This window comes from Camellia sinensis, chromosome 10, assembly GCF_055761805.1.
Source record: "Camellia sinensis isolate YWXY chromosome 10, ASM5576180v1, whole genome shotgun sequence".
Classification (NCBI taxonomy): domain Eukaryota; kingdom Viridiplantae; phylum Streptophyta; class Magnoliopsida; order Ericales; family Theaceae; genus Camellia; species Camellia sinensis.
This window is the reverse complement of record NC_138970.1, coordinates 58,036,099-58,058,163: the sequence shown is the minus strand read 5'-3', so window position 1 is coordinate 58,058,163 and position 22,065 is coordinate 58,036,099. Positions and strand designations below refer to the sequence as shown.

The following is a 22,065-nucleotide window of genomic DNA, read 5'->3' as shown; positions in this document are numbered from 1 at the left end:
CACTTTACAGTCACCAATCTACACTTTACTGTCATAAATCTACACTCTACTGTCGCCAATCTACACAACCACTATATCACCATCGTCTCCTTTGTTTCATATTCATATTTATTTTTAAGTGATAAATTTATCAACCTCTTTTGTTCTTTGTGTAGTGGAAGAAGATGACAAATTATTGTAAGTGAGTGAGTTAATATGAGTAAGGATTGTGGATATTAACAAATAAATTTACAATAATAAATTTATCAGTTAAGATTTATAAATAAATACTCCTATTTTTTATTAGAATCACAGGCCGGACCGACGGCCCATCTCCGACGGGCCAAATTGACCGGCTCAGCGCCAATTCAGAGCAGGATGAGGATAAGAAGCCCAACTTGTCTGAGATATATTGGGCCGGATCAAAACTTTTCAGGCCTAATAAACGTCTAATAATAATATAAAACACTTTTTATTCTGGACGCGCTCTCTCCCTCTCTCTCTCTCTCTCTCTTGTTTAAACGGACGGCGGACCGGTGCTGACGTCCCACGGAGACATCCCTTCCCTCCTCTCTTCTTTCTCTGCCCCATTTCTTTCACACTTCACAGGTCCTTCCAAAAGATCAAAAATTTAATCTCCGATCTGATATATATACACACATCACCAATTTGCTCATATATATTTTGTAATTAACAATTTTTGTTTTTTTGTTTTTCGATTGCATATAGAAGACGAGTTTCTAGGGTTTATTCTGATACATCTAATGGCCGCTCCTCCGGTTAGAGCTCGAGCCGATTACGATTACCTCATAAAGCTCCTCTTGATCGGTGACAGCGGTGAGTGCTATGTATTTGTATGTATGTATGTATGCATTTTAATGGTGAAATTTATGCATTGTTGTGGTCTCGGTGGCAATCTTCTTGTTAATTTCTAATAGATTGCTTTGGGAAGCTTAAATTTTGGTTTTAATCTTTTTTTTGATAGGCAGATTTTTATTAGGTTTTATTCTAGTTGTTGATTCTTTATGGTCTGAATTTTGAAATGTGTGCATCTTTATATATATATATGAATAATGCTATGTTGACTAACTAGTAGTGTTGGGACACACTAGGTGTGTGCGAGTGAAACAATTAGATTGGCAATTACAAATTGAAACAGTTCAATTGAGTCCATGAGCTGGCTTTGTCTACACTACCGTGGCTTTTTGCTTTATAATGGTACTAGCAGATGCTTGTGCCTGAATACACGGTGTAAATAAAGTTAGGATTAGAATATAATTGTAATCCCAGCACTAAAAAAAAAAAATTTAATTTGATAAAATCACAAATTTATTATAAAGTTTTGGAGTTCTCACAAAATTTCTCACGAAAATTTGTTTTTGCTTATATAATATACAATAAAGATTCGGACCCCCTTTGGGGGTCACTCACCCCCATGACCCCCTTTGCTTTTGATTGGTTAAATTTTTTTTTTTTTTTTTTCTCTCCCAATCCCCAACCCCCACGTGTGTGTGGGGGGTGGTGGGGGTGGGAGTTTTAAGGGGGTCTCAATCATGACCCTATAATATATAACTAAATAGATAGATGTGCCTGACGTACATACAATTTCCACGGGCATACATACAATATTGTTTTTGCTTATATAATTATATGAAATTTGTATGTATGCCCGTAATGTCTTAGTGTATTACAGGCATACATATATTGTATGGAAATATGTGTAAAATATATTGAACAAAAATGAGAAAATAAAAAAAAAACAATTAGAGAGAAAAATAAAAACGGGAGAAAATAAAAAAATAAAAATAAAAGAGGGAGGAAGGTGGGATCATGGAAGGATGGGTGAAAAAAGGAAAAAGTAAGAGAGAGAAGTGGGAAAGTAGAAAATGTACATGTAGGACATTTTTTGAAAAATATATCCCAACCATTATTTTATAATTTGAACAGATCTGAGCCATTCAAATGTCCTAATAGGACAAAAATATGTTGAAGATTCAAAAACCATCCTGCTTTATTATATACTAGTGCATGCCCGTGCCTGAAGGCACGGTGTAAATAATGTTGATATCACATACTTTACAAAAATTAATTAAAATAAATTAATTCAAAATGGTAACAATTTCACTGCTATTCCACAGTGAAATTAAGGAAAAACAATACTCACAGTTTGATTTTGAGAATCGTTCTTTCTCTATTCCACTAATGATCAATTGATGTCTCTATGGCTTCAAAGAAAAAAAAAAAACAAAAAAAAAAAAAATTGTAATTAATATATACACACACAATAATCTATTAAGAAAGAAATTAGAGTATTACTTTTATTTTGCAGAACAGAGCACCCAACAAACCCATATTTTATTTGTTTAAGGTTTCAATCTTGTTCTTTGAATATATATATATATATATATATATATATTTTTAATGCATTCTCTTGGCTAAATATTGATTTATCATGTATTGATTTCTCATACATTAGGGGAAATTAATAATGTCCACTCTTAAAAGGATGCACATCATATTAATAAAGTTTGTTTATTTGTCCAAAAAAAAAAAAAGAATAATATAGAATTGTTGGTTTTCTAAAATTTGAAATTAATAAAGTTTGAAATTATAATTCTATGCCGTATAGAATAATATATAATTTGAAAACCAACAATTCTAGAATTTTGCTAACAATTCTATGCCGTATAGAATCTGAAAGGTATAGAATTTAGAAAACCAACAATTCTATACCAACATCATTGTAGCTTAAGCCTAAACTTAGAAAACCCACAAATTCCTACTAAATCAGAGTAAGAAAAATAAAAATAAACAATACTCAAAAACCCAACCAACTCTTCATAAGAAAAATAAACAAAAACCCATAAAAGTGCACCCAAAATTAAAGAAAAATAATACTCAGAAAAAAAAAACAAAGAAAAAAATTGGTAAAAATCTGTAATCAATATATAAAAAGTACCACCAACTCTTCAATTGATGATCTCTGTGGCTTCAAAGAAAAGAAATGAAGGAATGAAAACAGAGACTAAAATAAAGTATCCCTTTCTTTCTCAATATATATATTTTTTTCAGTTTATAATTAACCCCATAAACTGCACCAAACAGAGCAGCATGTACCCTAGCATTTATTTCATCAGAAAATTCATATAATCAAAATCAATAATCCCATCATTGAAAAAGAAACACCACCCAGTATTGTCCCTCTTTTGTATTTCAACATATTTCTGGTTTGAACATAAAAGAGATTCAATCATGGGGTAAAACAACTCAGAATCATATACACAACATCAGTATTTTTGGCTCCAGTCATGCAACTGACCTTTTTGAATGATGCCATTCTCGTTCAAGTATTCAAGTATTTTTGAATGATGCCAAACTCTTCAATATATATACACAAAAGGATGAGCTATGTGGCTTCAATATATATACACACAAAGAAAACAAAGGGAACCTCATTGATTTGTTGCCGCGAAGACGCCGATTTGGACCTAACGATCTAGCAAGGCTAGCACCCAACAAACTCTCCATCTGCGAAGTTGCCGATCTGCTCTTGAATGAGAGAGAGAGAGAGAGAGAGAGAGAGAGAGAGAGATGGATGGAAGGGAAGAAGAGATCTGCTCTTGAATGAGATCTCCTCTTGAATCAAAACAAAGAAACTCTTCTCTTGAACACCGTAGGATTGAATCACCATTATAAATCCACCATTGAAATATAATGTCTCTTGGACATCTCTTAGCTGTTGGATTGATTCAATCTAACGGTTCACATTTTGACATAGGGACAACAGTCCCATCAAAATTCAAAAACCACTCTCCCTTATTATATATATATATATATATATATATATTTATCCAAAAGCTTTTGTGGACTCAACATTCTGCTGCAGATAAATTTTGGGGTTTATGGGTATGCTTAGGGACTGACACAGGATTCTAACATTGGGATGCCAAAGTATATGCAACTAAAAAAGTTATAATGAAGGTTTAAAATGCAATTTCAATATCTATGAACACGTGTGAAATATATCATGAAATATACCCAGTTGAGTTCTGGGACTTTACTGCAAACTAAAATATATGTTTCAATCAATATAAAATTACAAAAATATGATTGACATTGAATATGTTCCCGTTCATCCATAAAAATTTACGGGAAAATAGGAACCATTGCCCTATCTATCTACTAAAATTAGGAATCTAGAGTTAGAGTTGTGTTCGACGCTCTTTCATGACGTAAAACTTTTCTATGAAAGAAATTGTCAAAATGTCAAGATTATACAGTGTGTAGTATTATATTTAACATTCTCATTTGCTTGTTTTGTTACACTTACAGTCTTACACTAAACAATTCAAGTTAGTGTTCTTTTCCCCATTTCCAGAACTAGAGATAGTATTATGCAAATATGCATGCTTATATCTAATAAAACAAGGATAAAGCCATCAAAATTCCTTTATTTCAATGCAAAGAGAGACTACCTTTAATTTGTTTGACGCAACATTGTTTTGTGCACGTTGAGAAAGAGAAGCTACCTCTCATTTGTAGTGATGTTAGATGTTGAACAAAGTGTAAACAGATGTTGGATTAAGATTGGATTCAATTGAATAGTTGGTATGTATGTGGAAATGATTGACTATACATTTTTTGAGCTAGCGTGAAGCTAGTTCAAGATTTTCTAGAGTGAGACCCTTTTTGGCACCCTTTAATGGGTTTTCCGTTTTTCATTATTTATCTTCCATTGTTTTTGTAAAAATCATTCTAATTTTGCAAGGGATTTCTAAACTGTTGAATGAATACAATGGTCTTTGTCCCAATCAAATAAATTGGCAACTTCGCCACAGCATGTCTCTTAGCATTTATGTTCAGATTTTCTTTGTTTCTTTAGGAGGGGCAATATAAGCTTAACGACATTGATATGTACTCACCCTTCCTATATGAAAGGAAAAATGGAGAAGCGTAAGTTCTACAACAATTCAACTAGAATGGCTGACAAACTTGGATGACTGTTATTATGCTACAATTTCTGACCCCATTAATACCCTACAGTCTACATGCTAGTGCTAATTATATATTTAACCTTTTCATTTTAACCATTTCATTTTCCCTTACAGAGGGTTCTAGTTTGATTGTTATAATACATTTGTTATTAACAATGAAATGAAGAATTATGGAAGATTTGGATTTATTTTTAGCAATAATTATAGAAAAGAAAACAAAAAATCCAGAGTTGAGTTGTTTCTCCAAAATTGTTACATTTATGGAAATATTTATACTTCTTTTCACATACGGAAATATGAAATTCAGAAGCATGTGATAGGCCAAGGCCCCAAAAAGGTCACTAACGAAATACCCGCATTTAGAAGCCCATTTATTACGCAATTTAGACAAAAATGGAATTGTGCTGTTCGGATCTTGGGTAGAGACGGGGGATATTTTAAGTAGGTAAATTAACGCCCATGGGGAGATGGATAATGGCAATGATGCTTTTTATCTTGGATGTGTTAAGATCAAGGAATGTCATCTGAACTACTAAATATCTCAGATTGTGCACAGCCAGATGCTGTTCTGGTGAGCTTACCTTTATGTTAAGCAGCCTTCATGAACCAAGTCTTTTGGCCTAAGCTTGAGAAACTAGCCTTACAAAAGAGTTTAATTTTTCTGAAAGATTAAGAGGATTTTGTAAAGGAACTCATGAATAGTGGCAAATAAGTATCATGTTTAGGCTATAGAGGACTTATTGTAATCCAACTCGTGGGTCTGTGCCAATCCACTTGCTCTGAAATAGGGAGAATGATTGATGTAATCAGTCTCTCCAATGACTATGATTGAAGGTGAACCTGATCAAATTTGGATCAAGGCCGCAAGCATGCCAAAATTAGATTTTAGATATAATTTCTCCTATTTCCAACAGGTAACCAAACCATAGAATATAGAGATTTGAGAGCGCAAGGACTTACTCAAGTATGCCATTTTATTTGTTTAGAAAACCTTCTTCATGATGGATTGTACAGGAGGAGGCAAGGGGTATATTAATTGTGAAGTACTGTGGAATAAAGAAAGTCACTAGCAAGTGACAAGGCAACAAGTGGTTTCTATGAAATTGATCAATAACAAATGATGGGTGGTCTATATGTAAATAGTGAAAGCCAAGAAAGTGACAAGTGACGTACTTGTAATTGAGTGTCTAAGAAGCATGAACACTTCTAAGAATACGGTGTATCCATGTTGTGTCCATGTCGATCACTGACACTACATTTCCCGACATGTGTCCGATACTCGTTAAAACGTGTCCTAATTTTTAAGAAGTTTTTTAGATCCAGACACTCTTTGGACACTCGTGTCCATTGCTTAAACACTCTTTGGACACTCGTGTCCACCGATTAGACACACATAAAATTAATTATGAGTTTGAACTAAATAATTTATGATACAATAACAAAAGGAAAAAAAAAAATGTAAATTTATAAAATAAATATTATATTACATTTTTCTATCATCTTTGAATGATATATTCATATATATATATATGACATAATAAATATATAAAATTATATATTTCGTGTGTGTCCCCCGTGTGTCTTATCTTGGATTTTTTTGGAAATTGGTGTGTCGGTGTGTCCGTATTGTGTCGTGTGTCCATGTCTATGCTTCTTAGTTGGCTATTTTAGTGATACTTACGGACATGGGGACACGCCAAAGTTATAGAAATAATATTACTATGAAAATGGAACCCAAAATGAAGCCTAGAAGGAAGATACAACTTCACTTTTTATTGAGGTGTTGATGGGGGTTGGGATGGACAACCATCTGGATGCAAGTAGCATTGGCATAACTTCCTACGTTGACTTGGCTGAGAGTAGAGGTGCATTCTCTGATTTTCAGAAGCTCTGGAGAGACTTTTATATGTAAACTTTGGCAAGCTAATAGTTGATAGATACATAATAAATGCAGTAGATGTAGCTGGTTTAACACCTTGAGATTCATATAGTTCTATTGATGGGGTACTTGAACTTTATTGTATTTTCAACTGCTAGGTCCATGTAGGAATACATCCACACCGGAAGCTTTTCATCTTTTCGTGGAGAAAATGTTGCTTGATGCAACCAGTTCTCACACATGAGATTGGAAAGTTCTCCCCGTGTCCCGTAATGTTAGTCCTTTTCAATTTGGGATGTCCCAAAATGTAGTCTTCTTTGAAAAGTCAATGCATAAAACTTCACAATTTTTCAAAATATCCGTATAAATGCTAAAAAATATATTTAAAAGTGGGAATAAATGGCCAATGTCAATGCCTTTGAATTTGAATTCTGCAATTATATCTCCCTTAAAAAAAATGGATTAACTTTGTGGGACAGAGGAGTATGAAGTATTTATAAGCTACTTAATGTTGATTCAAGTTGCTGACCATTGGAAGGACACAGTCTGTAGTTGTTGTCTAGGAAGAAATTTTATGAAAACTATTGCAGTGGTAGATTCAAAACTCCACATATCTCAATAGAATTAAGGGCAGCTATTTTAGGGGGCTATAAGTCTATAACACATACAGCAAGTGAATCTTGAGTTCTGGTCTCTATATGCCTTCTTTTTTCTTTTTTTTTTTTGGATAGTATTATGCCTTGGGGAGAACAAATATGAACATACTGAAGTAGCTAGTCAAGGGTTCAGAAATCAAAAGCCTCTGTCAGACATTCTCTTCATGTCTGAAATCACCTAGTTCATCATGTGTCAGACCATTGGAAGAGATTTTTGTTAATTTTGGGAGTTTAGCTCATATTCTGTCACTATTTATGTGAATATTGAAAGTTGTGTTTTATCTACTTGAGTTGAAATTTGCTTTCTAATCTGGCAGGCGTGGGAAAAAGTTGCCTCCTTTTGCGTTTCTCAGATGGTTCCTTTACCACTAGCTTTATTACAACAATAGGGTAGGTATCTTCTATAATCTAAATGTCAATGTAGGTTTTTTTTTTTGTTTTCCTCTACAAACTTGTGATCTCACTTTTGGACCTTTTTATACAGCATTGATTTTAAGATAAGGACCATAGAGCTTGATGGCAAACGAATCAAACTGCAAATCTGGGACACTGCTGGTCAGGAGCGATTCCGAACAATTACAACTGGTAAGTATGGGGTTTTCCATGTTGAAAACAAAATGAGGTAGTTGCGGAGAGTGCTGCATTTCATTAAAACATGTCTTCTAATAAGGTCACAGACTTAAATTAAAGAAAAAACATCTGTTTTATTTATCAAAAAAAGAAAAAAGAAAAACATCTGTTTTCCCAACTTGCTGGCTCATTGGTGATAGAAACTGTGAAAAGAAGAATTGTATGGGAGTCATCCTCCTAGGGACTTCCCAAATGATTGTATCGAGAAATTCTACCGTAGATGTTATAATGATGCAGTTAAGGATCAATTCTGTTGTTTGTTCTCCATGTTAAACGTCAACTGGAGCACTACTTCTCGGCCTCCTCTTTCTCACCTTCCATTTTTTTTTTTCATGTGTGTTCACAGTTGAATGAAATATATACTTAAGGAGTTATATGAACACAGTTAAGGTGTCAATGTTTTGTTTGATCACCATGTTAAATCTCTACTAAAAAGAGTAATGATATACAAATAGAAAATTCATATAGAATGATGTGGCTCAATGTGGACCTTCTACTTTAAAACTAAACACTTCTGAAGATGAGTTTATTTATAAGAATGGCATTGCCACATCATTCTTGTGGAATTTTTGTATGAATAGAGTGTTCCTTACTAAAATATTGCTTCGACAACCTTTTTCTGGTAGTGGAATGAAATATGTATGAAGAACAAACCTTTAAAGGGGACTAGACTAGACCAAAGTACGATCATTTAATTTTCTTCTTTCCCTTTCATTTCTTTCTTTCTTTCTTCTTCTTGAGTGTCTGGATTGAGGTGAAACTGGGAATTTCCTTCCCCTTTTGTTTTGTTGTTGAAGCTGAGGAGTTAATGGGGGCTATTGCTGAAAATGCAACAGGTTTACACTTTTGCCTGCTCTTTGATTGACAGCGCCTTGTCTGTGGTTTTGAACACAGCAAAGACATTGTCAACTTTGTCTTATTAATAGCACCAGCCTCGCTGTTATTTCTACCATTATTACCCTTCATCATGGCATTTTCATACTAATAATAAAGTTTAAATTGGGAAACTAATAGTAAAAACCCATAGAAACAAAAACTAGAAAATTATCACCAAAAAAAAAAACTGGAAAGTGGTGGTTAAAAAAATTAAGCAGATCATTATTTTAAGGGATAGAAAGAGCAATTCCATTCTACACTTGGAAACATGGTGTTTGTCTTTTTACTCCAAATCACCAAAGATTGAAGACCTGAAGTAGGGTTTTGAATTGGAGAAATATGTGGGCATTGATATTGTGCTGTAACTAAAAGGCTTAGGTAGGCATTGCTCGCTTTCCCCTAGGGCCACTCTCTCTTTTCAAGGATGTGCTTTTAAGACGCAACTCTGTGTAGCTGGCATTGGATGGGCTTGGGAAGAAATTGTTTAAAAAGATGGTTTGGCTGACTCACCAGACACCTTTTTTTAAGAATAGATTTTCGTCTTGCCACCAGAAGCTGCAATGAATAGTAGCTTGTGTTATATTTTACATAGCTGCCCCCTCCACCCCATGAAAAATAAATAAAAATAAAAAAATAAAAAGAAGAAGAAGAAGAAGAAAGAAAGAAAAGAAAGAAAGTAAAGAAAGAGAAAAAGAAACACACACATAGGTTACAAAGATTTAACCTGCTGACCAAACTTGGGTGAAGACATATGCTTCTGGTTCTTATACACCTTCATTTTTTGTGTGACAAAATTTTACATTAAGAATTTGGTGATACTCGCAAGAAAAGTTTTGTAAAATTTAATATATAAAGAGAAATAGAGAGAATAAATTGTATGTATTATTGATTGATTTATATTGATGTCTATTACAATGATTCATGATTCCTATATATAGAAGAGGGTGAGTGTGTAGTAGGTAAGGAGTAGGTGAAGTGGAGGTGGTAGTGGTGTAGTGGGTTAGGTTTAGTGGAGTAGGTGAGGTGGTAGTGGTGTAGTGGGTTAGGTTTAGTGGAGTAGGTGAGGTGGTAGTGGTGTAGTGGGTAAGGAGTAGGTATGTATTATTGATTGATTTATATTGATGTCTATTACAATGATTCATGATTCCTATATATAGAAGAGGGTGAGTGTGTAGTAGGTAAGGAGTAGGTGAAGTGGAGGTGGTAGTGGTGTAGTGGGTTAGGTTTAGTGGAGTAGGTGAGGTGGTAGTGGTGTAGTGGGTTAGGTTTAGTGGAGTAGGTGAGGTGGTAGTGGTGTAGTGGGTTAGGTTTAGTGGAGTAGGTTTAAGTGGGTGAAGTAGGTGGAGAGTAGGTGGATTTTAACAGCCCCCCGCAAACTCAAGGGGGATAGGAACTAACCAACTTGAGTTTGGAGAGAGTAACAAAACAAGAAAATACATAAAAATAAAAGAGGATAAGAGACACTGTATGGTCGTGTCAGACCATTGGTGAAGACACTGGATGGTGGTGTCATAACATTGTAGAGGACACTGTATGGGGGTGTCATAACCATGTAGAGGACACTTTATGGTGGTGTCATAACGGTGTAGAGGACACTGGATGGCGGTGTCAGACCGATGTAGAAGACAGTTTATGGGGTCATGTCGGACCGTTGTAGCAGACAATGTGGTGACAGTTGTTGTGACAGTTTACGGAGTCTTGCTGGACCCTTGTAGAAACTAACCGGAATCAATGTCGGGACAGTTTACAGAGTCTTGTCGGACCCATAAAGGAGCTAACCGGAATCAATGTCGGGACAGTTTACAGAGTCTTGTCGGACCCATAAAGGAGCTAACCGGAATCAATGTCGAGACAGTTTACAGAGTCTTGTCGGACCCATGAAGGAGCTAACCGGAATCAATGTCGGGACAGTTTACAGAGTCTTGTCGGACCCCTAAAAAGTCGCACCCTCAAAAGGTGTGCCCAATCTTTCAAAAGGCGTGCCATCAAAAGGCGTGCCCAATCCATAAAAAGACGTGCCATCAAAAGTTGCGCCCTCAAAAGGCGCGCCCACTTCATCAAAAGTCGTGCCCGACAAAAAGCGTCGAGCCATCAAAAGGTGAGCCGGAGACGCGGCGAGGCACGTGAGCGACAGAGTGGCGTGTCGGCCGCATCGTCAGTGTCAATATAAACCAATGCGGAGGCTGTGCTTGAGGCAGAAGCGAAGACAAAAAAACCTGGGAAAAAACTTCTGAAAAACTCTTCATTTTCTGAGAGAGATATTCGTTTTTCTGAGAGATTGCCTCTAAGAGCTGCAAATCTTGAAACACTCCCCTTCCGAACATTATCAGTCTGAAATTGCTATTTCGCTGAAACACTCAGCAACCCAAAAAACATGGCCTCTTCTTCCCGTTCAGCTACCCAGAATATGGCCTCTTCATCCCGTGGTCTACTCACTCTCTTTCCCGACCTCAACGAGTCAACAAGAGAGATAACTGGTGCGGAGGCCCGTGAACCTCAACCAAACACCTCTGGTTTTGCTCCGTTGAACTTTCCGATGCGGTCAGTGGAGCAAAGAATGGCAGTGCAGTCGGATGTGGAGGCCAATCAGTATACATTGAAGTCATGTGTGGAAACCATGACTGCGGTTACAAATTTGTCGAACCGGCTGCAGAGTAGGACAAATGAGGTGCAGCAGTTAAACGCCCAACTGGCTCTGCTCCAACGCATGTATAAGGATGCGCGAGCAGAGTTAAGTGTGCTAAAGGCGGAAAATAAGGAGCTGAAGCGGAAGGCCACCGTGATGTTCCGATTTGGAGGTCCACCGTATGCTGTAGTGGAGGAGCAGGGAGGAGGCAACTTGCTTGGTGGTCTAGGAAGCACGGAGGCAACACCGGCAAGGACCACCCAGGACGGAGGCAAGAAGAAAAGACCGGCGGCTGAGTAGAGAAGAAAAATCCCACTGTGGGTGTGGTAGTTTTGTTTTTGTTTGTTTGGGTTTTTTTTTTTTTATTTATTTATTTATTTTTTTTTTATGTAAAGGTGTGATCGGGGTTGATCCCCTGATATGAATAAAATGACAAGGTTGTGGAATGTTGTTGGTGTTATTTTGTGGTGTTGTTTTGTTTAATAAGAAAAATAAAATAAAAGAAAATAATGGATAAAGAAAATAGAGAAAAATATTTGTGGATGGGTGATAAGAAAAACAGCAGATTTTTTTTTTTTTTTTTTTTTTTTTTTTTTTGGTGGAATATAAAATAAATAATAATAAGAGAATGGAAAACGGGTGATGCTTACTAACAAGGGATAGGGAAAATATATTATAATAAAATATATATATATATATATTAAAATAAAAGAAAAGGGTGAAAGAACGTGGATGAAATAAATTAAGAGAAAGGAGAGATATGATTAAAGTGGGTTTGAAAGTGGGAAAAGATGAGAGAGAGGGATGTCCAAGAAGCTTGTGCTTTTGATAGTTACACATTACCCAAGCTGTATGTGAAGATGCATGTTACTGTCTTACACTTCTGCAGGCTTGGTATTCTTTGTGGGGCACTTGCAACACGTGACATTGAAAATTGTATTCGAAAATGATGACATCTCCAACATGAAACGTCTTGGAAGCAGCCCAGGCCTTGTAATCAATATTTCCAATGATGGTTCAACCAGCGGAGTCCCCAACCTTGTACACTGCTGCCATTGAAACCTTCAAGCCAGCAAACATGGCTACCAACAACAGAGCCACAGCTCTACACCCCACACCCAAATCCATGGCTAAGAGAGAGAGAGCAAATCGGGAAAAAAACAGCAGTGACGAGCAGGAAAGCAGCGCCAGAAACGCCAACGACGACGACGAGTAAGAGTATAACCACGGATATGTGAGAGGCGAGGTGAACGGCGATAGAGGCTAGACGATGATGCGGGTGCCGCCGCCGACATAGCGGAGGAGGGGTGTAAGAAAATGTTGAAGAAGTCAAGGTATGTGTAGAAAATAAGCGGAATAGGTTGAGGTCCGGCGGGCGGCCAAGGCGAGGTTGCCGCCCGCCGGTGAAGCGAGAAATACTAAGGTCTTAACCTTGCTCTGATACCATGTAAAATTTAATATATAAAGAGAAATAGAGAGAATAAATTGTATGTATTATTGATTGATTTATATTGATGTCTATTACAATGATTCATGATTCCTATATATAGAAGAGGGTGAGTGTGTAGTAGGTAAGGAGTAGGTGAAGTGGAGGTGGTAGTGGTGTAGTGGGTTAGGTTTAGTGGAGTAGGTGAGGTGGTAGTGGTGTAGTGGGTTAGGTTTAGTGGAGTAGGTGAGGTGGTAGTGGTGTAGTGGGTTAGGTTTAGTGGAGTAGGTTTAAGTGGGTGAAGTAGGTGGAGAGTAGGTGGATTTTAACAAGTTTGTATATATATTTATCTATCTGTGCATGTGTGTATGAAGATGGTCAGAACCATGAGAAGCGCATTGCCGTCTGGTCTCTATTGCAACATCATTTTGGGCTAGGCGCACATGCATTCTACAGTTAACATGCAGGGAAACTTTTTTCTTGATTGTGAGATTGATGTTTGATTGATGCATTCTACAGTTAACATGCAGGGAAACTTTTTTCTTGATTGTGAGATTGATGTTTGATTGATGATTTAGGTGTTGTTTTCCTTGTGCAGCCTAATATGTTTTTAAATGCTCTAGAAGTTTGTCTAGCCTTTTTATTTGGTAGCAAGTATAATTGCCTTAATTTGCAGAGCATTATCTCTCATTTTTGCTGCTACAAAGTTTTCTCAAGTAGCTCTCCCTCTTCTGCAGCTTACTACCGAGGAGCCATGGGGATTTTGTTGGTGTATGATGTAACTGATGAGTCTTCTTTCAATAGTAATTGCTTTCTCCACTTTTATATTTTAGAATTTTGATTTTTTTGGGCTTAATTATCTTTACCCTTTTTTGAACCAAAGGAAGATTTTCACTTTATTTGATTGCTTCTATTCTTTAAACATCATTTTTTCCGTCCATGGAATTTGCTTTTGATGATTGAACAGTAGAGTTGTTGAGGATTTTTCCTTTGGTTGATTGAGATTTAACTTGTGGATCTTTCTAGTTTTCTCATCTCGATTTTACTGAACTAACACCTTCCCATGTTTAGACATTAGGAATTGGATTCGTAACATTGAACAGCATGCTTCTGACAATGTTAACAAGATACTGGTTGGTAACAAGGCTGACATGGATGAAAGCAAAAGGGTGATCTCCCTCTCTCTCTCTCTCTCTCTCTCTCTCTCTCTCTCTCTCATATGTTTGTCTGAGCACATGCTACTTTGCAATTTTCAATATTGACCAGACCGGAATCTTTTTCTCTAGGCTGTTCCTACCTCAAAAGGCCAAGCACTTGCTGATGAATATGGCATCAAATTCTTCGAGACTGTAAGTTTGTTGATAATGTTGGAATTACTTGTGGAGGTAAATATTTGTGGTGCTAAAGTGTGTTGTGTGATGCAGAGTGCAAAAACAAATATGAATGTGGAGGAGGTCTTCTTTTCAATAGCAAGGGATATAAAGCAAAGACTCACAGAGGCTGACACCAAGGCTGAGGTATGTGTTCTTCAAACACCTGTATACAAGACCTACTCAATGTTTTGTGAATTTGCATCATTAAGGTTGGCATGTATGACAGTCAATTGTGCTTAGTCATTATTGTTGGACTTTGGATTCTCTGCAATGATTTATAAGAGAGGGTGACACCTCATCAAAAATCATTATTTTTTATAACACGTATCACACCACTCATAATACATCTCACTTACACTACATGACACATACATCACACTCATCACACCACACTTCCACCATGCTTCTGCAAAGCGCGTTTTTTAGTCAATCCTGGTTGGATTCAGATGAATCATATTCTGAAACATAATAACCATATCGGTTCCTGTGCCATGGAGATTGATGGAGATCAACCTGTTAGATTGGATGATCACGATCAAATCTATCCCAGCTGTACTAATCATCGAACAGGTTTGGTTTTTAGTGAGAAGTTCCTCAATCTCGACTTTTTAAGGACAAGCTAAAAGTTTTCATTCATTAAGGAAAAATAACAAATATAATTAAAATGACAAAAATACCCCAAGTAAATTTTACTAGCGTCCTTCCACACTATCTCACACCACCACCACCATTCCCAGCCACTGGTCACCGGCGGCCACTACCTCCGTCAACTGTTGTCCTTTGCACAATAAAAAATATAAAGTGAAGGATCTAAGGCATTAGAATCTTTTGGCTTGGACTTCTCTCATGATAGAAATTATTTGAGTGACTTTAGCCTAAAATCCCATCATCAAACTAGACCAAGAGTTCTCAAATAGTCTGACAGTATTCTAGAGGATAAGCACCAAGATTATGCCAGTGAGAGGTTTCCTTATGAGGAAGAGCTGAGGAGACATGAGTTGGATCAATACCGTTAACCATGCAGAGTTGGAGTTGGTGAGTATGAAAAAGTTCTGGGACACCAAAGTTTATTAAGTGCTCATGACCACAAAGAACCAAACGGTGATGTGTCTTGTGAACTTGAATGCTGCCATTAGGATCTGGAAAGAAATGTGTCTTAGAGGGAAAAAAATGATCGTACAATATGTGAACGGAGTCTGCCTGAATTGGTTTTGCCAAAAAGTAATATCTCCAAAAAGCATGAACCATTTACTCAGGCGGAGATTTATTCTTCAGGTGATTTAAGTTGGCACTTGGCCAAATACTAGAGTAACTTGGGTTTTTCGAAGATAATTCTAATATGGTATAAATCAACAAGATACCGGAAAAGCGAGTAAGCCTCTTTGGGAAAATGAAACACAAATGAAGAATTAAACTTGAGAAGGGTGAGAAACAGGTAAACAGGATGGTAGGGACTGTGGCCCCTGCAAGGATAGAAGAAATTCTACTAGATATACTACCTTGATCTGTTGGTCTGTAAGACTTCAACTATCAAAATGAAAACCCATTCTTTGTTGAGTGGTTAGTTAAGTGATTCTTACAATTTAAACTTTGTATTTATAAAATTTTAATGGAAAATGTTATATTTACAAATTTTTTGTATAGAATTTTGAAATGATAAGTCCTAATGCAATCACATTATTATGTATATAAATTTTATATATTTTTTCTATTTGTACATCGTTTATATCACAATAGATACGAAGGTTACATCAGGTCTCCATCACTAATACATATATAATCATTTCTGTTTTGTTCAATGTGAAAAAGGTATTTACACAATGCATTTATAATATTAAAAAAAAAGAAAAGAGAAGGTATTTATACAATGTATTTAATTTTATTCGTCTCTATATTAAAATCTACTTGAATTTTATTTGCATATTTTATTTAAAAAAATCAATTTTTATGCTTGTAGAAGTGAATCTTTTAATATGACATACATATGTTGTCTTCGCTAATAATAAAATAATTAAAATTTTATCATCTATTTTAAATGCATATTACTTAGCCCCCTTACCATAGAATTCTTGCGTCCGCCACTTTTGGTAGGGAAGGTTTAATATAGGTCCATTGTCTAAACCAAAATGGTAGTCAGAGCTCTAAAAACCAATAAAGTTGAAGGACACTTTTGTGGGTCAAGGTGAGATCAAGGTGGATTCGGAGATGGAAAGGAAGGTGTAAGGGTTCAAGAGAAGAGATGATTAATAGCACAATTGCGCTACAAAAATCATATCCAGTGCAATGATCTTGCCATGGTATAAACACACCATTTTGAGGGATAAAGATATTTAGAAGAAAAGTACTCAATGTTTATCATGCGCAATACAAAACAAAAAGACAGAAGTTTATCACGTGCAATTTTATATATATATTTTTTTCTTCTCTAGTTATAGGTTTATATTTGTAGTCTGCTAATTACTGAACTACCCATTGGTTGCAGCCTCAAGCCTTCAAGATTAGCCAATCAGACCCGGGGGCGGGGGCTGCTCAAGCTGCACAAAAATCGGCTTGTTGTGGTTCTTAAGCAGACTTGTATGTGTCAAACACATATCAGAAGGTTATATCATCATTTTGGTGGGAAAAACTCGCCCTGGTATCACTGTTTATTGTGTTGTTCTTGCTATCATTATTTTCTGCTACTACTCATTTGTGATTGGGAATGGTAGTCTTATTTGAGAAAATTAATTAATGTACAAGTTCTTTTTCTGTTACCACATAAATTTCTTTTTTCGACATAGGAAGAAAAATAGCAACAGGCTTCCATTTCTCTTGTTTTAACTGTCATGGATGAAATGGCACGTTTCATGCAAGCATTTTCATTTAATTAATATTGTTAAGCCTTGTAGCGTCGATTTTGCTGTATGCTTTCCTAGCATATTGCAAAATTTCACTTCAATCATCTAACTCGCCGCCAATAAAATAAAATAAAATAATTAGCAAAGCTATTCAAAGTTATGACTCCACAGTTGCTTAGGAGTGGCCTTGATGGATGTTGCATTTTTGGACAGTATATACTAGAGGTTGCAAAGCAGTCCATCTTGATCAAGTTGAAGATTGATTTTTGTATTTTTTTAAATATTTTAGAAAATGAAAAGAAAAAACATTAAATTAGGATGTGGGATCCTCAATCCTAAAAAGAAATTGTTCTCCCGTCTCACTGTACTATTAATGTTTGTATCGCTAACTATGAGCAAAGGATTGGCGACACACGATCCTTTGTTCATTGTCAACCATACAAAAACTGCAAGTATATTGAGACATAGGAGAACAAAAAAAATTGAGGGTTGAGAATCTCCAAAATTTTCAACTATTGAATCATATTTTGAAATTCATGTGCCTTGAGATTTTTCACATAAAAAGGACCGAAGTTTTGTGAATGGAAGATGCCTGATCTTTGTCTATTAATCTGTTATGGACTAATATTGAAGCTAAAGTCAGTTCTCTCTTTTCGCTGGGCAACTGGTTTAAGTGCTTCTAAACATGCTACTAGCACTGCAAACGAATTAAGCTAAGTCAAGTGATGATGTATTTGAGTTCAACTCAATTATTAATTGAGTTGAAGTTTAAGCTTGTGTTCAGTTTGAATAACATGATCGAATAAGCTTGAGCGCAGTTTGAAGCTCAAATCACAACCAAAAACACATCATTTATTATATACATTTTACATTATCATATGACATGCATGTTGTCATGTCTTAAATTATTTATGCATATATATATATATATATATATATTTATAACAATTGAGCCTAGCTTATTGTAGTTTGAGCTTGGCTCGAATACACAATTGAACGAGTTGCAAATGAACTAGGCTTGAGTTGTTGATTCGTTTACAACTCTACATGCAACTAAGGGTTATCATTTGGTTCAAAAGTTTGTGGTTCGGCCCAAGCTCACTGGGCTTTTACCGAGTCCAAGTCTATATTATTCACCCAAAAAAAAAAAAAAAAGAGTCGAAGTCTATACTCTGAGTGGTTGAGGCGAGGTGAGGTGAACCAAATAAAGTTTGGGTAAAAAGTAAAATTTGTAACAAACCGCAAACCCATAACCATAGTGATTTTAGCTGCATGATTCAACCTACTTATATGTTGCTTCTGTTGATAGTTTTGCATACTTGCACATAAATCAATTACAACATTGAACACAAATCTCTTACACATGTATGTGATCAACAAAAAAGTAAGACTCATGTCATATTAGAGAATTGTGTTCAATTCTTTGAGTAGTTTTTGGGTTCCTAATTTTTTTTTTTTTTTTTTTTGAACAAGACCAAAGGACTAGTCCAATGATTGAGTTCTTCTGTGATGTATAAGATTATAATCTTCTTATAGCTTCTTCTTCTTCTTAGATTGTGTTGTTAATTAAAAACAAAAATATTTTTGTGTGTAAAATCAATCTAGAAGATTATAATCTTATTATAGCTTCTTCTTTTTCTTAGATTGTGTTGTTAATGTGTATATGTTCCACATATTGTGCCATGTTTAGTTTTTCTTGTCATTATTCAAGCCTATATATAAGTTTTTTGTACACTTCCATAAAGATGTTAATATACAGAATTTCTTTTATTCTTTTTTCTTTTTCTTTTTCTTTTTCTTTTTGTTCTCTTCTTTAAGTTTCACTCTCTAGCTTTACTTCACTTGAAGCCTGTATGCGTGGGCTTTTATTCTAGACTTTGATAAAGAGGTCAATACGCAGAATTTCTCATATTCTATTCTCTCTTCTTTTTAACTTTCACTCTTTAACTTCATCACATGTATGATGATACTCCACCAACATATCATGCCAAGGAAGCAACAGTTTGTACTACAATATGTGTACTCAGTTTGTTTTGGGAATTGATTTTTTAAATAAGTTTTTGATTTTTTTACAATGCAAAATAATAAAGAGAATAATTGATTTTTTGTAGTGATTTTTTAATTAAAATTATATGTTCCCAAAATAGGCCTCAATGTTTGTAAACCTATCAATTTTCACTTACCTTCATTGGGAAGGGATGGTCATTTTCTCTCACATCGCTTTGCCCCCGCATCTTCCACTCCAATCCATTTATATTTACCAAATATATTTATATTTATCGTTTAATTTTTTTCAATATAATAAAATTAAAATACTATTACACTTAGTCTTCATTTTTATTCATTTATTTCTCATCTTACATCTTTTACCTTTCATTAATTATAAATCACAATCCACAATATACTACATTATTTATAATTTTTATTAGTATTTATGTTTTTTAAATTATAAAATTAACCTGTTCCCACTCGCTTCTATCAACAACCCAATTTGCCCGATTCCTGATATGATAAAGGGCGGGGTAGGAGATTACTAACTCATTTCAAGCTTGACCCGTGGTCATTCCTAAGTAAATGTTATGTTATCAATTTGTTGTTTATTGAAAATAAATAAATAATAAATAACATATTTGGTATATAAACAAATATTAAAAAGAATTTACATATTTGGTGAGCTATCTGATAGGGTGAATGGGGGGGGGGAGGTTGTTTACTCGATAAATAAAATAAATAGGGTTGTCAAAAAATCTGCTACATGGCAAAATCTCAACTCTTAGACCTCTTTTTGGGAAAGTAAAAAAATTTAATTATTAGCTAATTTATGTCACATCATATTTTTATTTTTTTTAATATATTTTTTCATAATAAGTCAATAAATCAAAAAAAATTACTTTCTGAAAAAGTCTTAGATTGTGTTATGTCATAGATTTGGCTATGAATTTATAAAAGAAAATAAATGTGTGGCAAATATAATTTTTCCTTTTTTCATTTGTCTCGCTTGCTTTGGTTTTTTTTTTTTTTTTTTAAATCTCTATTTAAATTTATGATTCAAATAGAGAATTAAGCAATTCATGACGTACATATTGATGCGTAGTATGATTACTATATAATGAATGTCATTAAAATGATGTATGGATTGCTTAAAAATGATTGATAGCAAAACCTTAAAAAATAAAATAAATAAAAGAAGAGGAATAAATGGGGATTATTCATGGATGGATGAAGCCTATGATAGGATGAAAACATGAAGAACAGTGGTTGGAAAATGCTTTCTTTAATAAAAAATATATATATAAATAAATAAAGTTAGGGCAGGGTATCATATTCTGACAAAGAAACGTTGCTTCATTGAACTCCCAACCGACAGTTTACAATTCTGATTCCATTTTTCCACATTAAAAGTAAGCTCATCCAATGACTCTTTGTATTCCCTCCAAAATAAAGAAAAAAAACAAACAGAATAAAATAAAAAACAAAACAAAACAAACCTAGCACCTTTTGACTTTAACCATTGGTTTTAATTTTCTGAATTTAATTTTTAAAAAATTATTTTTTTTATTTTTTGTGTTTTTTTTTTAGTAAATATTTTTAAAATTTTAAGTAATTTTTTTACTTTTTTAGATAAAACTTACTTAGATGTATCTAAAAAGTAAAATATTTATGAAAAAATATTTTAAAAAATTAATAAATATATAAAAATATAAAACAATGTATTGAATTTTCATTTTTTTTTTTGGTATTTTTGGTATTTAGTGAATTTTTTTAAAAAAAATTTACAAATATTATATTTTTTAAGTGCATTTATGTTAAGTGTGTCTAAAAATTAAAAAAAAAAAAGATTACTTAAAATATTAAAAAAATCAGTGAAAATAAAAAATTTGAAAAACAAAAAATTAGAATTTTTTAAGAAGTGAATTTTGAAAATCAAAACCAAACAGAGTGAATACTTTTGAGTAATAATGTCACGTATTCATTTGTGAAAATTTATTTGAAGTATTGTCATGTCAGTGTCATGAGTAATATCGAATAAATACTCTAAATTTTTTTGTGATTATTATTTTTATGAGTAAATTATACTTTTACTTTTATAAAATGATTAATTAATAAAATCTTTATATATAAAATTGATCCAAAATGATGAAACAATGATATTGTTACAAGGAGTAAGCTTTTCTACAACCCATTATTTGGATTGAAGAGTCCTGGGAGCATTGTGGAGCCATTTTGGGTCTACTTTCGTGGCTAAAGTTGTACTTTTAGTGCCTCTTGAGTAAGTAGATGTTGTCTATGTTTCTTATTAACACGTTTCTTTAAGACAAATGTTAAGAAAGTAATAAATAAATTTTAACTACTTATTCTTGTATGGGGAAAGTAGAAGTACAATGAAAATTAATTATGATAGACTTAATTTTTTATTCATATGGACAACTACTTTTTGTTTTTGTAAGACAAAAATTCTTTAACTACTGAGATGGAATAAAAATAACTATAAGAATTATGTGACGTAATTATAAATTATCATGTATATGACAGTTATCAAATTTTTATCAAATACTACATTAGTGTTTTATGTTATGCAAAACTTATCAGGATATAAAATCTTATCGATATAGAAGTCCTGAACAACCAAAGATTGTTTGGGATAGGATTTCTGGAACATTCAAATTATTTGAGAAGTATGTCACTAGATATTATAAATAGGCAACACTCTTATGCGTTGAGGTACTATGAATTAGTCCATTAAATATTTTGACAATATTGGAGGACTGACATGGACGTTGGAGGGCCC

The 22,065-nt window shown here is 34.3% G+C and overlaps 1 protein-coding gene and 1 long non-coding RNA gene across 3 annotated transcripts; both read left to right on the top strand.

Moving 5' to 3' along the window:
- The first annotated feature begins 393 nt into the window (after nt 1-393).
- LOC114300089 (ras-related protein RABE1c) lies at nt 394-17,201 on the top strand. Of its 2 annotated transcripts, none has more exons than XM_028244939.2 (9): nt 394-588; nt 712-816; nt 7,826-7,898; nt 7,993-8,093; nt 13,804-13,869; nt 14,138-14,235; nt 14,353-14,415; nt 14,491-14,583; nt 16,922-17,201. In XM_028244939.2, exons 2-9 carry the CDS (start codon nt 744-746, stop codon nt 17,003-17,005), a joined length of 651 nt encoding a protein of 216 aa, XP_028100740.2. In that variant the 5' UTR covers nt 394-588; nt 712-743; the 3' UTR covers nt 17,006-17,201. The 2 variants fall into 2 exon arrangements, with proteins under 2 accessions (XP_028100740.2, XP_028100739.2); XM_028244938.2 differs by having other exon boundaries at nt 709-816.
- On the top strand, nt 10,154-10,440 carry LOC145801506 (uncharacterized). The gene is made up of 2 exons (XR_014343104.1): nt 10,154-10,293; nt 10,336-10,440. It is a non-coding gene; the product is annotated as an uncharacterized LOC145801506 (long non-coding RNA).
- Nucleotides 17,202-22,065: the final 4,864 nt, after the last annotated feature.

What these genes read in the sequence shown, in the direction of transcription:
- LOC114300089 (XM_028244939.2), top strand. Translation starts at nt 744, where the DNA reads ATGGCCGCTCCTCCGGTTAGAGCTCGAGCCGATTACGATTACCTCATA. An exon ending in ATTCCGAACAATTACAACTG is followed by an intron (nt 8,094 to 13,803) that starts GTAAGTATGGGG and finishes CCTCTTCTGCAG; the next exon opens with CTTACTACCGAGGAGCCATG. An exon ending in AGGCTGACACCAAGGCTGAG is followed by an intron (nt 14,584 to 16,921) that starts GTATGTGTTCTT and finishes CATTGGTTGCAG; the next exon opens with CCTCAAGCCTTCAAGATTAG.